Source organism: Limulus polyphemus, unplaced genomic scaffold (genome assembly GCF_000517525.1).
Source record: "Limulus polyphemus unplaced genomic scaffold, Limulus_polyphemus-2.1.2 Scaffold1474, whole genome shotgun sequence".
NCBI lineage: Eukaryota > Metazoa > Arthropoda > Merostomata > Xiphosura > Limulidae > Limulus > Limulus polyphemus.
In genome coordinates this window covers 151,459-167,771 of record NW_013667084.1, presented here as the reverse complement: position 1 = coordinate 167,771, position 16,313 = coordinate 151,459, and the positions used below count along the sequence as shown (strand labels likewise).

The 16,313-nt window shown below is 32.5% G+C and overlaps 1 protein-coding gene across 1 annotated transcript in view; it reads left to right on the top strand.

Annotated features, from left to right (window-relative positions):
- LOC106463754 (glyoxalase domain-containing protein 4-like) overlaps positions 1-8,379 on the top strand; it is a 22,408-nt gene extending 14,029 nt beyond the window's left edge. Inside the window, exons 7-10 of the mRNA XM_013923815.2 lie at positions 2,237-2,323; positions 2,789-2,902; positions 4,371-4,457; positions 7,834-8,379. Of these exons, the coding sequence (XP_013779269.1) occupies positions 2,237-2,323; positions 2,789-2,902; positions 4,371-4,457; positions 7,834-7,899 (354 nt within the window). The 3' untranslated portion in view covers positions 7,900-8,379. The remainder of the gene's footprint in view (positions 1-2,236; positions 2,324-2,788; positions 2,903-4,370; positions 4,458-7,833) is intronic.
- The last annotated feature ends 7,934 nt before the right edge of the window (positions 8,380-16,313 follow it).

Genomic DNA, 16,313 nt, shown 5'->3' with positions numbered 1-16,313 from the left:
AAAACTTGCTACTGCATTTTATACTTCATTTAAGTTATGATGTTGCAGCGTGATAGGAGAAGAAATGTTATTCATGAAACAAGACGAGGTCAGCTTAATTTAAATCCAGTTTGTGTTTTGCTGAGAAGGTCATTGTGTTAGGCTGATAAGTAACTGCTTGAGTGGGCAAAGAAAATCACCGAAAAGAAATATAAAGAAAAATATATAAATGAATAAAAAAGGGTTTAAAATTTACTACATACAAGCAAACCCATGGACCTATGGCCTACATTCACAGGGCTGATATAATACAAATTTAATTTATTTAACCAAGTTATGAACAGTAGTTAGTGGGCCTACTTATTTATATGCTCTAATGTACATCAGTGCCACATCTGGGGTCTACTCATTGGATATACAAGACTGTTTGGTTTAAGCATTATTATTTGGTTTGTTTGGTGATTTAGTATTTAATGATTATTTATTTTTCATAACAAGAGAGTTAAATATAATTATTTTAAAGGCAATAGTTATGACAAGTTTGGTTGCTTAACTTGGTAAGAGTCATATGTTGTGTATGTAGTTGATTGTACTATGCTTTAGTACTATTGTTGGCATCACATTACTCGAATCTTCGGTATTTTTCTCACCAATTGAGTATTGTTACATCACAGCACCTCCCACGTTGTAGAAAAGTCCTGGCCATAGTTGGGCAAGGTGTATATATAGGTGACTGAACAAGAGCAGTTAAAGTTAGCTGGCATGTGAGTGATTAGCCATAACAGGCGATATTTTAAGTGAGTTTCACAGTTTAATAGAGTTAAGGAGAATAACTTGTCTTATCAAAGGGTGTTCTAAAGTAATTAAACCCATCTGTGTGGACTTTGACGAAAATGAGACAATTATTTAAGGTTTGAGATACAACTGTGGTAACCCATGGAGTAACGTAAGTGAATTTATTGCAGATTGTACTGTAAGAAACAGACTAGAGAAAAATAATTCCTCTTGTCAGTGGGATTCTAAAGTAATTGAATCAGACTGTGTACACTTTTGACAAGAAAGAGAATTATTTAGAGATTTAGATACAACTGTGATATCCTATAGTGTAAAGAATATTTGTACATATGTTTGACTTGTTTTGAATATATTATTTTAAAACAAGTGGATTGTGTGCTGTCTGTTTATTGTTGACATTTATCACCAACAAGTCACAGACACCTACTGTAGAAGAATCCTCAGCCCCCTCATATTTAAAACCCTGACACTGATTTTGAGCAAAATACCTGGGTTCCCTAAAAGGTTGGGTGAAAGTTTTATCTTTGTACCTTGAGACCAAGATGATTTGTTTGGTCTGACTTAGAAGTTGATTTGACCCGTGGTTTAGGAAGAGTTACAGGACACACAGACAAGGATTTGTATTATATAGATGATAAATGAAACCTGATTAACAATTTAAAAAAAAGGCTTAATTTTGACATGGCAACAATGTATTTTTATTGTAAAACCAATGAGGTTGTTTGTGTTGCTTTTCAAATTAAAAAAACTTTAAAAGAAAGTTTTAAAAAATGTAGGAAATCATAAAAAGCAATAACTAGTAGCTACAACAAAGATAAGCATTTTTAATTGTTTAAAGAATAAGTCATAATGAAATCTTTCAAAATTTCAAAGCTGTGAATCCATACAAATATCACATATTCAGAATCTACATAACATTTAGAATGTTCTAAAGAAGAATGTAGAATGTTCTTTTGAAGTTTCAAACTTCTTCATTTTTTTTCCACAATGCAATAAAAAAAAGTGCAAAAGGTGTATCAAATCAAAGCACCTGGTTGCATAGAATCGCACAGTTATAAGCTTTAGGGTGTCAAAGTACTCAATTTGATATACTTAATGCTTAAGCTATTGTTTTATTTGCATTTGTGAAATGCTCACAATAGGGAAGGTGGGGCTTAATATAAATACTTTGAGTATTTTAGTATGTTTTTATCAAACTCTCATTATTCATATACTTTACAAATAAGTAATAATTATATACAGACCTAATAAATAGATATGTATTGCGATATTGCAGTTTTGACAAGATCTTTAACTTTGTGTATGAACTTTTTCAATTATTTTTCATCCCTGTAAAAAAACAAATAAAACCTGTAGCTTGTTCAGAATTTCTTTGTGAATGTTTAAAAATAATGATAATTAAAATAATGTGTATGTATATATGTGTATGTGTCAGTAACTTTATTTTTTGTTTTGAATACAGTGTAAACTGGAGTTGTGTGACATTGGAACTGCTGTTGATCATGCTAAAGCCTTTGGTCGAATTGCTTTTTCTTGCCCTGCTGAAGAGGTTAGTCAGCTAACATAAGTAATTTTATCTGGTTTAAATATTGGTTGTGTGTAACAAACTTTGATATTTTAATATTATAAATTAAGTAGTCAAATGATCTTGCCAGAAAGTTCATCCAAGATATCAAAATTCAAGTTTTCTATTTAATACTGAAGTATTAAAATATAATGTATTATGAGTTTTGTGTGTACATAAATGTAACCTGAGCCTTTTTTTAGAGATTAGCAGTTTACATTTAATATATTTTGTGTTGAGATTGAAAAGGTATAGCTAAGATCATTTTAAGACTGTCTTCTTGTAGCTGAAACCTTTTCAAATCACTTTTTTTCCTATTCATCTGTTATAGATCTGAAAAACAAATTTGCTCACTCTATGTACTTACACGATACTTTTACATCAATGATGTGTTACCTGAGTATACGTTAAAAATGTACTTAAATATGTCTCCGCTGTTATTTTTCACAGCTTCAACAGATAGAAAGCAAAATGAAGGAGGAAGGCCAGACAATACTTACACCACTTGTCAGTCTGGACACACCTGGCAAAGCTACGGTACAAGTCGTGATTTTGGCTGATCCAGTATGTGTATTATCAATTAATATTTTTAACACATTTTCCTTTAACATAAAGTATTTAAAAGCCCTGTGTGTGTTTATATATATTTGTATCTTGGTATTTGATACTTTGAAAGTAAGCTGTGAAAAGTAACTTTTGTATGTTGTATGTCAAAAGATTCATTTCCCATACTTTTTTTTAACTGTTTGTGTGTTGTTATCTTTATTCCATTCTTCTTGCTATTGTACTTATCTATGACTAGCCTCATTTCCAGAGCATGGCATACTTTCCGTTTGGCAAATAAAATCATTATTACTTATATTCAGATCCCCTGGTGGGACAGTGGTAAGTCTACGGAGTTACAGTGCTAGAATCTGGGATTTGATTCCCCACAGTGGACACGGCAGATAGTCCAGTGCGGCTTTGCTCTAAAACAAACAAACAAACATCCAGTGTATGAGCATATTCTGTTATATATTTTAGTAGTTACATGAGAACAAGGTGAAATATGCAAAATTATTTACTTTTCCATGTGCTAATAAATCCTTTTTGTTTTCAATCCTTAATAAACAAAGAACAAAATGTTGTTCAAATTATACGCATAGTTTCAGTAATGTTTCTGTGTGAAATAAAACGAAAACACACTATATCTAGCTAACCTAATTACATATATGTGGTCAAAATATATATATATACAGAGAGAGAGAGACACACACACACAAATATATATTTCACTATTATATTTTCATCTTCACAACAGCTATCTTACTTGTACAACTTATTTTTGTATTCTTTAGGGCTTTATGTAAGTATTATTACACTTCATTACAAATACTTTTAGTGATGAAGCTTTAAACAGAAGTAATTTTTATCATAGTAAAATCTTGTCAAAAATTAAATTTCATTTTGTAGATTTTACATAATTTGGAAGTTGAACATTTATCGACAGTTTCGACAAAAGTAAATTTGAAGTATACAATTTGTGAAAAATTGGGAAAGCCTCTTAAAAATATACTGTTTTTAAAATAATATATCTTTTTCTTTCTCTCTCTTAACACTTTGGGCTTATCAAAGCAAGTTATTGAATTAGGTATTAGCTATTGTTTGTAATAATATTAAATTTGTCAATTTAGAAATGTTATTAAGAGGTATAATGCCATTGATTCCATAATTTCATGAACTGATGATTACAATTACAGCTGTTCTCTGTTTGGATGGGATGGTTTTACATTCCTTTAGTGCCCGGTTTAGGTTTTTGTTTTGCAAATATATTAATATTTTATTTAATATTATCAAAAAATAAAGTGTGGTTTCAAACACAGTAAAAACAGTTATTTGTATGTGTTAATGAAAAACATTTAGTCAGTATATTTCAAAATTAAATATGTAATTAATTTCTCCTTTAAAACACCATGGGCCAAAATGTGTAAACTTTTTAAGAATCACACTTTAACTCTCGTAACTCAGAAAAAATAAAACATTTCTATTCTAGGATGGCCACGAAATCTGTTTTGTTGGAAATGAAGCTTTCTGTGAACTGTCTAAAGTTGACCCTAAAGCTGACCAACTCCTTGAAGAAGTAAGATTTTTTTTTATTCTGCAGAATGCTAAATGAAGCACGTTTTTGTACATCTTTGTAAAAACAAAGCAACTTTTAACTTCAGAAAAGTAACACTTTAACTCTCTCAACATGGGATCAGTCGAATTGGTGGACCTTATAACTACTTTGTACTCGTTATAGTTTCCATACTATAACATTTAGTACAGTATGTACATCTTCATAAAATTTGGCAAACTTTTAGTAAACATTACATGTCGTTTGTACACAAAAAAATCAGTTTTTTTAATAAAGTATTTTTATTAAAGATTTGTCTGTGAATACATCAAATGTTTTTTTTGACTAGTCCAAGTGCAAAGTGAATTTTAAATTAAGATTAAAAATTCTTTTCTTTCTCTCAAAAATCTCTAATTTCATTTGCGTAACCTCCAAAACATCCTAAATAAAATATAACTTTTTTCAGTAAAAACTTTATATTTTATCTGTTATTACCTCTACCCTAACAATGTATTTGATTCTTCAGCCAGTAGACAAATCATCAGAGTATAATGAAAAATTATAAAAATAGAAATAAAATGAGCAGCTGTGACCTGTTTTCTTTATCAGTTGTCACAAAGTTGGAATGTACTTCTCTTGAAAGTTTGAAATGCTAAACATTTCACATTTATTTTCTGTGTTTATTTTACTGTCAACAACTGAAGTAGAAATCTGTTGAAAGGTTTTTATTTTATATTCTAGCTTTTCTATATCTCAAATTTGAGTTTCTAATTCATTAACCACAAAACACATGTTGTATGGTAAGCATACTAAAATATAAACTCGGCAACAAGACAATAGGAAGTGCTATGTGACAAACAATAATTTATGTTTAGCATTTTTTCTTTATATTTCCTTTTAAATAAAAAAATAAAACATGTATAATATTAAACTTTGAATTATAAACTATGTTTTAATGTCAGTTCCATTGACATAAGTGATAGTGAAGGTATTTAACAATATTTTTAAAATAACTCTAAAAGTATATGACATGCACTTTTTACCCTATCTGCAGCAAAAGGGTAAATATATTAATATTTCTACTTATGTCTTTCTCAGGGTACAAAGTAATACAAAAACTAAGTCAAAATATTGGAATGTTAAAAATTAACTTTTTTTTTCTAAAGTGTAAAGCTCCCCAGTGGTTCAGCAGTAAGTCTGGGGACTCATACAACTAAAAACTGTGTTTCAATGCTTGTGTTGAGCACAGTACAGATAATCCCATTATGTAGCTTTGTGCTTAACAGAAAAAAAAACGAAAATGTAAGGACATTTGCATTATAAAAAATAAGGAACTTTTCTAAATAATGATTCATCAAAAGATGCTGGATATAATCTTAAATATTTTTATGAATAGTGATTTCCAAATAATTTTTAACTTTTAATTTATTAATTGTAAGCATAATATTAATAAAATCTCTGATAAGTTGTATATAGGATCTTTTCATAAAAAAATATGTTCTCTTTGTTATGTTTATTTCCACTATATCTCTCTCGTAGCAGTATTTTTGTTTATTGCTATGCAAGTGCTCATCCACCATAATGTTGCAAGTGTCCGTAAAGTTTACCGTATGTACCTACTCAAGTTAGTGTGCGTACATTATAATTTTAATTTCTATTAAAATTGAAGAGAATAAATAATAATAAAAAATATACATAAAAGGTGATCATGTAAGAAAAATTCTGAGATTTGACTTGATCTTCTTTTTAAGATAAAAAAAATTTCCAATTTTCTGAGGTTTTTTACTGTTAGGCGCTTCATTTCAAGAAGGTGAAAAATATGTCAATCAATAACATTTAGATGTTTGATTAACATGTAGAAGCAACTAACTTATAATAATTTTAATCGTTTGAAAATTCTGATTATCTGTTTAACAATGCATTATAAGATATTCATGACCATCGAGATTATCATGGTCCCTGGGTAAGAATGCCCCACCCCCAAATAGTATTTGGAAGGGTGTCACATACACACAGAAGTGATTTAAGACATGATTAATGTTTGCTTGAACATTCCATACTTATTTAGCACATTTTTTAGACACTTTTGGCCAATCGCTTTGGGCCCTGGGGTAATATTCTTGGTCTCCCCACCTTTTTAGTGGGCCTGGAAACATTATATAATAACTTTGTTTATGAAAGCAATGAAAGTTCTTCTCCCAATCTTTATAATTTTATATTTTAATACGTAATGTGAATAATTACAAAACCCACATTAATAATATGATTAATTTATGATATTTTTTACAATCTGTTTAATTTTTAATTAACGCTAGAAGCTATTCTGATTACAATGAAAGATATTTGTTTTCTTTTAATCGGCATGGTCAAGTGGTTAGGACACTCGACTCGCAATGTGAGGGTCATGGGTTCGAATCCCCGTCACACCAAACATGTTCGCCCTTTCAGCCGTGGGGGCATTATAATGTGACGGTCAATCTCACTATTCGTTGTTAAAAGAGTTGGCGGTGGGTGGTGATGACTAGCTGCCTTCTCTCTAGTCTTACACTGGTAAATTAGGGACGGCTAGCGCAGATAACCCTCGTGTAGCTTTGCGCAAATTTCAAAACAAACTAACCTCTGTGCAGTGGGCTAGTTTTAATCATAATTTTTTTTCATTGTAATATGTTTATAGATATTAAAATTTTATTTTCTTAACTATTTGTTGGTATTAAACTAATTACTTTTAGCCAAACTTAAAATAATTGTTTCAGTTGCATAAAGAATGAAAGAAACCTATTTGTTTTATTATCTAGAGCCAAAAGTTGATTATCTACAAAAGATCTAAATTACTTCAGTCCAGAGAAGAAAATAATTTTGGCATGAAATCCTACTATAGTTAACTTAAGTTATTTTCTGAATCAAGCAGTTGATTAGCATTCATGTGGCATAGTTGTGGAATATAACATTTTGTTTGGTAGCATAGAATATGAGACGTAAAGAGATCAATATGATTTATTCATAACTAGGGCTGTAATTTTGTATAAAGAAATACATTTCTTCAAAATAATAAACAACAGATATTGAAATTATTGTAATTTTAACTACAAGCACTAGCTTCTAGAGTTTGTTGGATGTTCAAAACTTGTTTCTTAACTTATTGGCAGTCATGGGGTTAGAGCCCATGTAAACACGATCATTATCATATTTAGTTTGTTTCATTTAATCTTTATTAATAAAATTAAACTTCATTAGAATTAACTATTCATTTTAAAAATTTTAAGTAAATCATTGGAATTGACTTGCCAAAAAAAAATCTAGAAAAGCTCTTTCATTTTGTTTTCTTTTTCAAAGAATAAAGAAAGATTTGAACACTTCATTTGAAAAGTAAATTCATCTTATATCTTTTGTCTTTTTTCAGGCAATGGCTGCAGACAAAAGTGATGAATGGTTTGCAAAAAAGGGAATATCCAAAGCTCAAGCTTGAACAAATTCATGAAGCTAACTTAATCAGACCGAATTTGAGGATTTGCATTAATTATGTAACATTTTATGCTGACATCCTAAATCTTTTTGGAAAAATTGTATTTGTGTGTACTATAAAGACATTTTCAATGGCTTAAAACCCTTGAGAAAATAGCTATCTAATTTTGCTCAATCTTCATTTTGTTGGAAATGGGTTATTTTTTTATATAATTTTTTTTTGTATTACCAAAATGCAATATAAATTTTGTATTTGTCTTGTAGGGAACTGTATATTTTCTGTAAGCAGCTTGCATTTATTTAATTTTTAATCTTTAGCCCAAACATTATATAATAATTAATAACAACAACTTATTTGTACTGTTGACACGTTACTGGAGAAAAAAAAATACTTCATTACTCCTTATTCACTTCTTTGGGGAAAAAATGTAATACAGTGTCCTTACTTATTAGTTAATAATAAAATAAAAAAATTAGCATGTCATATTATTTGTTATATTTAATTCTCTTGTTCTATGAAACAGTTGTGACAAATCATTATTATTTTTTTTTGGTTTGATTCCTTGTGGTAGATACAGCAGATAGCCCAGTGTGGCTTTCCTCTCAAACAAACAAAAAAACAAATCCTTCCTTACTTTTTTTAACAATACATGTGGAAATTAATTTATTAATATCTGTTATGCCTTTTTTTTTTACAGTCTTTCTGCAGCCATTTAATCTGATTGCACAGTTTACAAGTGCACAAATAACCAGTTAAAAAGAAAATTTAGACCTTAATGCTGATATAACATGTATGATTTTATGAGTTTTCTTTTATATTTGACGTATCATTTAGATATTTTCTTAAAATTTACTTGAGTTTGAAAAAGAAAGAGCACTAATGTAGGTCTACAACAGAATGAAGTTAAGAAGACAAACCTGTATCTTTCTTATAGAAAGCAACTGTAATATTATTACTCCTAATAAAAAATTTAACGTGTTTTAGTTATTGAGAAAAGTCATTTTATTACAGTAACAAGTTATTTAAATATATCCAACTCTGTTTGTAACTACAAATTCCTGAACTACTTCAAAACTAGAGGTCCCCATAACTATGCTATAATCATTACATTTTATATATGTTTATTAAAATTATAAATAATATTTTTAAGACAATTTATTTATTTTTTATCTTAAAGAAATTTTGATGATCTGTAAGTAGTGACATTGGTTCATTAACTTAGTAAATGTACTAACCACTAATGGTTTATTTATATAAAAAGAATATGCTTTTTGAAATTTTTGGTGTCAGAATTTCATTTTCATCAAATAAATGTCAGGTAAAGATAAATTTGTAACTTTATATTCTTCATAGATTTGTGCAAATCTACAATTTTAACATTTCCTCCGACTAAACACAGGTTGTATGGAGAAAAATTAATTCTTAATTTATGATGTATTCTTATTAAGCTTATTGGAATAGTTTATTGAAGTACCTCCTTTTATTTACTACTTTCATTTTGTAATAATCCTTTAGACAAATATTAGGAATTTGAATACTAATCAAAATATAGGCAGACCTTTACCATACAGTTTAAATGGGTATGTGAGAAAAACTATATCAGAGAATAACAATTTTATTAAAAAAAAGTGAAGAAGAAGAAAAAACAAACATCAAATGTGTATAGGACTCCTAGACTCACACCAGCCAGAGTAAATGAACCAGAGTTCTGATCAAAGCCACAAAAGATTAGCTAAGAGACTGGAGGTGTCATTGTCAATCAAAGTCTGCTAACAGCAGCTTTTTCAACAGTATGTGAAACAGTAGCCACCAAATGGTAAAGTAAAGAGATTAGGAGTAGTAGTGACCCTCCTCTAGCTGGGAGATATACTATGGTTAAAGATATTAGGAGTAGTAGTGACCCTCCTCTAGCTGGGAGATATACTATGGTAAAGTAAAGAGATTAGAAGTAGTAGTGACCCTCCTCTAGCTGGGAGATATACTACTGAGATAGCCATGAGTCACAGAGAAGCCTGGGATCAAGAAGAGCTGATGGATGAGATGCTATGCACACTTTGTCATTCTGCCACCTAAAAGCTGGGCCCTACTTCTCACCAGAGTGTTGGGATCACTGTGAGCCCTTACAACATTATGTCCATAATGTCAAGGACATCTTGGTCAGGTTATTGCTGGGAAGTCGTAAAGGAGAGTGTGTGGCCATAATCATGGTTCCCCATGAGTAAGACAAAACAAATCACACTGCCAACATTCGAAGTCCAGTGTAGGAGGAGTCTGACTATTTTTTGAAGCATTTCAGGCAGGTGACTGCTTGGAATGGCTGAACTCTGGAACAGATGGTACAATGTCTAGTTCTGAGCTAAGACGGTTCAGCCCACATGCCATTGCGCTTTTGAATAAAGAGCAATTATGGGACTGTGAGGCAGTCATCAATTAGTTGTGCCAGAGGTCTGACCCAATGAAAAAGAGAGCAATACATTGAGTCTAATTCAAGTTTTAGGAGTACCTCTGAAAGATTGAATGCTTATGTGAAGGATCTGCACCATTTACATGGTAAGGTAACCCTGAAATGGCCTCAGTGGATTGTGAGAATATCGTTGTTACCAAGATTATGGAAGGGCTACCCAGTGAGGCAATGCAGCATCACCTAGATGTGAAAGATCTTTTCACCCTTACTGAGACAGTTTCTGTCTCAATGTTATAAAGTAGTCATTTTGAAGTTATCACAAAAGAGGGAGAAGCCTGTAAAGGAAACTACACTAATTTCACTGTGAACAGATCATCCTACATAGGTACTCATTCATGCCAGATTCTAACCCAGTTAAGGGTCATTCAACCACCCACACATTCTGGTGTTATGATGCAACCATGCTCATATCAATTGAACAACAGTCATCTAATACTGCTAGTACAGGTCTGGAAAACTAGATGAGTTCATATTGGGCTTGACCACTGACTTAGGAGAGTGCAATGAGCCACTTGTATCGAAAAGTGTGGTGGTTAGCCCAGTTCTTTCAGGGCTGAGTGGGTCTTACTATGTGCCTGCCAGAGTACAAGGCAAGAAATAGAGTTCCTGGTTGATACAGGAGTGAGTGACCAGAACACTGGTGGATCTCACAATACATCAGGTGCTCCCAGTTAACACGAATTTCGTTCTTGTAAATTGGATTGGAATGGAGATTTTATGCTCCAACTATATCTATAAGGTTTCGCTTACAGAATGGAGTTAATTGTCACCAACTTCGGTTCTGGGATCAGCATCCTATAAAAGGACATATTTCAGAGCTTATTGGTCAGTTTCATTTGTGCAACCACTGATCTAATTTTTCACGGTAAGGGCTATCTAGTGTTGGCCAGCTCAATCCCAGGAAGAGTGTATTCGGAAAAGGAAGTAAGAATACCCCTGTGTACACAAGTGATGTTCTGTGGTTTGCTACAGACAAAGCCCAGTGCATTGGTGGTGTGTAATGTAGTTATAGAGTCCACACATGAAGTGGCTGTTTCATGCCCAGAGAGCAAGTAACAAACATTAGCTTAGGCAGTTATCTATATGAGAAGTAATGAAGCCACAATGTTGTTCTGCAATTATGGATGATTGGTTATCGAGTTGCAATGCTGAGCTGGTCATCCATCAACATGGTAAGCAAATTGTAAGTATTCAATGCTACTGGTAACACTAGAGCTGCATTATAAAACACACCTGAAAGTAGATATCTGGATACCAACACATCTAAGATTGCTAGTTGGCTATTCTACAGATAATCTAGACTAACAGCAACTCAGTGAATTGTTGGTGGAATATGCAGAGATATTTATGGGACCAAATGGTGTATTGGATCAAACAAAATTCGCAAAACATCACACAGATACAGGTGACCCACACCCGATCAAACAGCTGTCATGCAGGCTTCCCTGGAGCACTAAGGATGTAGCCAGTGCTGAAGTACAGTGGATGTTAAAGAATAGAATCGTACAACCTTCAATAGTGATTTTCAGGTAGAAGAATGGTACACCCAAGTTTTGTAATGATTGTAAACAAGTGCATATGGTAATTCCCATTGATACCTATTCACTACCACAAACAGCTAAAAACAGTGGTGCGAGATTGTTCTCAACCTATGATCAGACGAGAAGTCTGCAGTTTCTTTGGTTGCAAATTATATTACTAGGGTGACCAGACGTCCCGATTTTGCCAGAACCATCCTGTTTTTGGATAGTTTGACTCAATGTTCTGAGAAAATTTCTTGGGACACACAAAACATCCTGTTTTTATAATAAGACATAAAACGGTCAGTCACATTGTATCACAAATACAATAGGCCTACTAGGCTCGTTATTGTAACACTTTCTTGCCGCCAAAGTCTCTCAAAAGTTCAGTCTGTGTGATGGAAATAACAGAACTTCTAGTTACATTCATTCTTCATAAAGATGTGTCTAAAAAGTTCTAAAGTAATCCTAAAACGTAAAAGTAGTATGTTTGAAAATGTTATGATTATTAAATAAATCTAGGTATGAAACAGCCTATTCTAAGATGCATTGAATAAAGTAAATAATTAAAGATTTCCTGGGTGTATAATTTCACTACTTTTTCTCATATATTTTGTGTCTATCACCAAACTAAAAACTAGTTGAAATTATTTCAGAAACAATGCCAATGTCAATATACTTGGAAATATTGTGGAACAATTCAATAAATTTAAAGTAAATTAGATAAAAGTTAAATTATTTCAAATCTGTAATAACCATTTTCAAATTAATGGCGAGGGCTGGACTATCCTGGTTTTTGGTTTGGAAATCTAGTCACCCTATGTATTATACCATTGGTTTGTAGATAATTTCTTCAAGACTGTCTCACTATTATCTGTTTTTGTTAAGGTAAAGATGCACTTCAGATGGAGTGAGAAATATGAGCAAGCATTACAGCTCCTAAAGTGTGATTTTAGTATAAGTCCCAATATTGATATATTCATGACAAGACTATGAGCTCCTGCTAGACACCAATACTAATGATAGTGGAATCAGAGCAGTACGATTATAACTGTGATTACTGGTCTGTAAGATGTTATTGAAAATTCAGTCTACCTGTTAGTATCATTAATACTTGAAAGAATGTTTCAATTTCAACAATTAAACACTCAGCAGATAGTGAATTTTCATGGAAGAATAATAGTAACTGAAAGATTCACTACGTCTGAGAAAAAACAGGGTTTACCTGTTTTTTATAGGTAAGAGTAGTGAACAATATTTTGATTAATTTGAATCAAAATGTTTGAATAGATAAAATTATCAGTAATATATGAAATTCGTAGATAGTACTTTAAATATGATAACAAGTATAAACTTGATGTACCCAGCATTTTATTTCGTTGTAGTAGAATATTTTCAATCCTGCAAATTGAAATATTAAGTAAATCACATAGTTTCCAAATATTTTCTTAACATTGTGCTAGTACAAGGCGCAGTATAATATGTGTGAAAGTGCAGACTGTAAATGTACCACAGGGAAGTGGAAAGTAACACTCACGTGGTGAAACTTTGTAAATCCTACCTAAGCTAGTACTAAACTTTTAATTGAAAGATGGTCCGTGAGGAAAGGTAATATAAATGTTAGTGGATTATAAATGTCAAAACAAGGGTTGGTATTTCCTAACCCGAGTCGGATCACGTGTGTAGGATCTAGTTATACAGAGCAGCACAATCACATTCACTTCCTAAAAAAACTGGACACTGTTTATTTAATAACCAGACACTAGTGAAGGGATGGACTGATCTGGGTCAAAGGGTAAGCGTGTTAACCATTGTTACGGGAATTGTAACAGAGAGCAGCAATGTTAAAAAGGTACTGGTCAACTGGAGACACAATGAACTTTTGAAGTGAGAAGTTCATGGGCACTAGGGATACATATTGTACAGATAGTTAGAGCATGAGCAAATGTGAACCCCATAGAAATTACTCTTGGTCAATGTAATCCATTGATTACCCTGTCTCTGAAGGTAATTTTTAGAGTGTAGTAATGGTGGTAACCTAGTTAAGCTTTTGACCAATTGGAATTCATCCAACCTTGCATTTGCATTCCAGACTTTTACTACTTAAAATCGAGTTTTTGACCAGTTAGATTACCTTAAATTCAAAAAGGCACTTCTGTTTTCATATCATATTGTATGTTGAAGCCTCTTTTCTTGAACTGCCATGGAATGACGATGTTTCAATAACTGGAACATCCTCTTCAACAAAACAGCCTTTGAGGTTGACCCAAATACTTTCATAGCTGATCCAGATATTTGACATAGTGGAACGCATGGATAAAAATGTATTACTCGCCAATGCATCTGGCATAAGGGACCTCACTGTGTCAATTGTCAGGCTAACCCTAAGATTCCCTGGGGTTGGTTGGCTCCTATCAACTGCAGACCAACCAGTGGAATCTAAGTTCAACTTTGACGTACAGGTAGCAGCAGCAGAGAAAGTAGTGGATCCAATCCTGCTTGCAGAACCAAACTTGCAAGCAGTCCCAAAAACCAGGGATGTTCCTGGTGCCTTTGTTAACTACTGTGAGGAAGAAGTTCTGGTGGTCCACAAGTCTCCAAGAGAAACCAATCAAATGTTCATTTCGTAGATGCATGGCCACCTCACAGAAGCGCCACCAGATATGCAACCACCTTTAAAGGGATCACAAAACCCAAAAAGACGTTTTCAGAGCTGAAGTCAACTCAAGAGTCAGCTGGGCTTTGGGGAAATGATTTGAAGTTGAGAGATAAGGGCCAATCTGTGGTTATGGAGATCTTACTAGAGACCACCACCTCTGATAGAGTAGCTACCACACAATATCTAAATAGGTCAGATGCTACTATCAGCCCCAGGACCAACATATTCTGCAGCCATGAAGAAGAATATATTAGATGAACTAAAAGATCTCTACCTCAGTGAGGATAGGTTGATCACTGTCTAAGAGGATCTGTGGGACATGACAAGCAAATTCCAGAACTGAAGCCCACTGTTTGAAGATGACAACAAAGTGGACAGTGGCTTAGGCCATGTGCGACCAAAAGGAGGACTGGTTGTGTGAAAGAAACACTCCTCCCTCCCTCCAAACTGGAATTTTGATTATGTAATGGTTTTCTTTGTTTAAGGGTTGTGACTTCTGTGTGCCATATAAGTGTTTTCAAGGCTGAGAGAAAGTTAATGCACTTTTTGACCAAAGCAAGTATTTAAATTTTATTGTTTTTCAAATTAAAATTAATTGTTGGCTGGTGTAGGGGAGAGAGGAAATTGTTATATATATATATATATGAATATACTACGCATTTCTATTTTCTTGCAATATTACGGAATTTATTATGAATTTACCATTTCTTATGTACATGTGTAGCTTTCACATAACACATGCCCAAGAAAACTGTAAAGTTAATTTCATTATTACTACTACCTTCCTTTGTTGTGCTCACATAGATAATATCTGTTCTGCCCAGGAGGATATGTCTGCAATGTTGCACGTTGTGTAAGAATGTCAACAGCAGTGTCCTTCAATCGTAGTTCAGATAATAAGTAGAATCTGTAGCCTCATCTATGTCGGGATGAAAATAACCAGCACAAAGGTAACACTAGTGACCTGTGTAAAGACGATGTTTTTTGTGAACTAAGGAACATTGATTTAGTTAATCTAGAACAGATCTTTAAACGGTCTAGTACATGGATTCAGCTTGAAGAGGATCGAATGGAAGTGATCGTCTCGTGTAAGTAATAGGAAGTACACACACCGTGTTTTTGTCTTTTATAATGACAATTGTTCATTTCATGTTTCACTTGGTGTCTAGTCTTTTTATTTCATTCATTTTCACGACTCAATTATTCGGAGTTTTAGTATTACTCTGTAATAGGTATCTGAACCGAATATCCTGTTGTTAGGTGTAACTATCCCATTGCTTTAACGTTAAGTTGGTTTTAGCTGGATATATCACACATTTAGATGTACAATATTTATGAACAAAATTATTTGAAAGTGCGATGTAAAGTGTAAAAATAACAATTTATGGAAAATACATTTCGAACTACTTACCTCACAATCGTTCGAAAAATTACTTAGGTGCTATATTTTTTTCTTGTTGTTGTTGGCTTGTGATCGAATCCAAGAGCTGTCTTAAACTAGCAAGTTAAAAAGTTTGTCAATTATACATTAATTCCTAATCCTATACATTAACTTAAGTCTGTTCCAGATATTTTTGTTTTGATTTAGAATTTTATGTTCAACTAAATTTTATAATTATAAGTAGTTGTACATTAAGTTATTACAAGTTACAGATCTAAATATATACTTATGATTTTTATAGATCTGGAAATTGATATTGTTGCGTGAGCGAGGTCATGTGACTAATGTCACGCCACTTCTCTCGAACCTTCGGGAATAGTCGGGAGATTACTA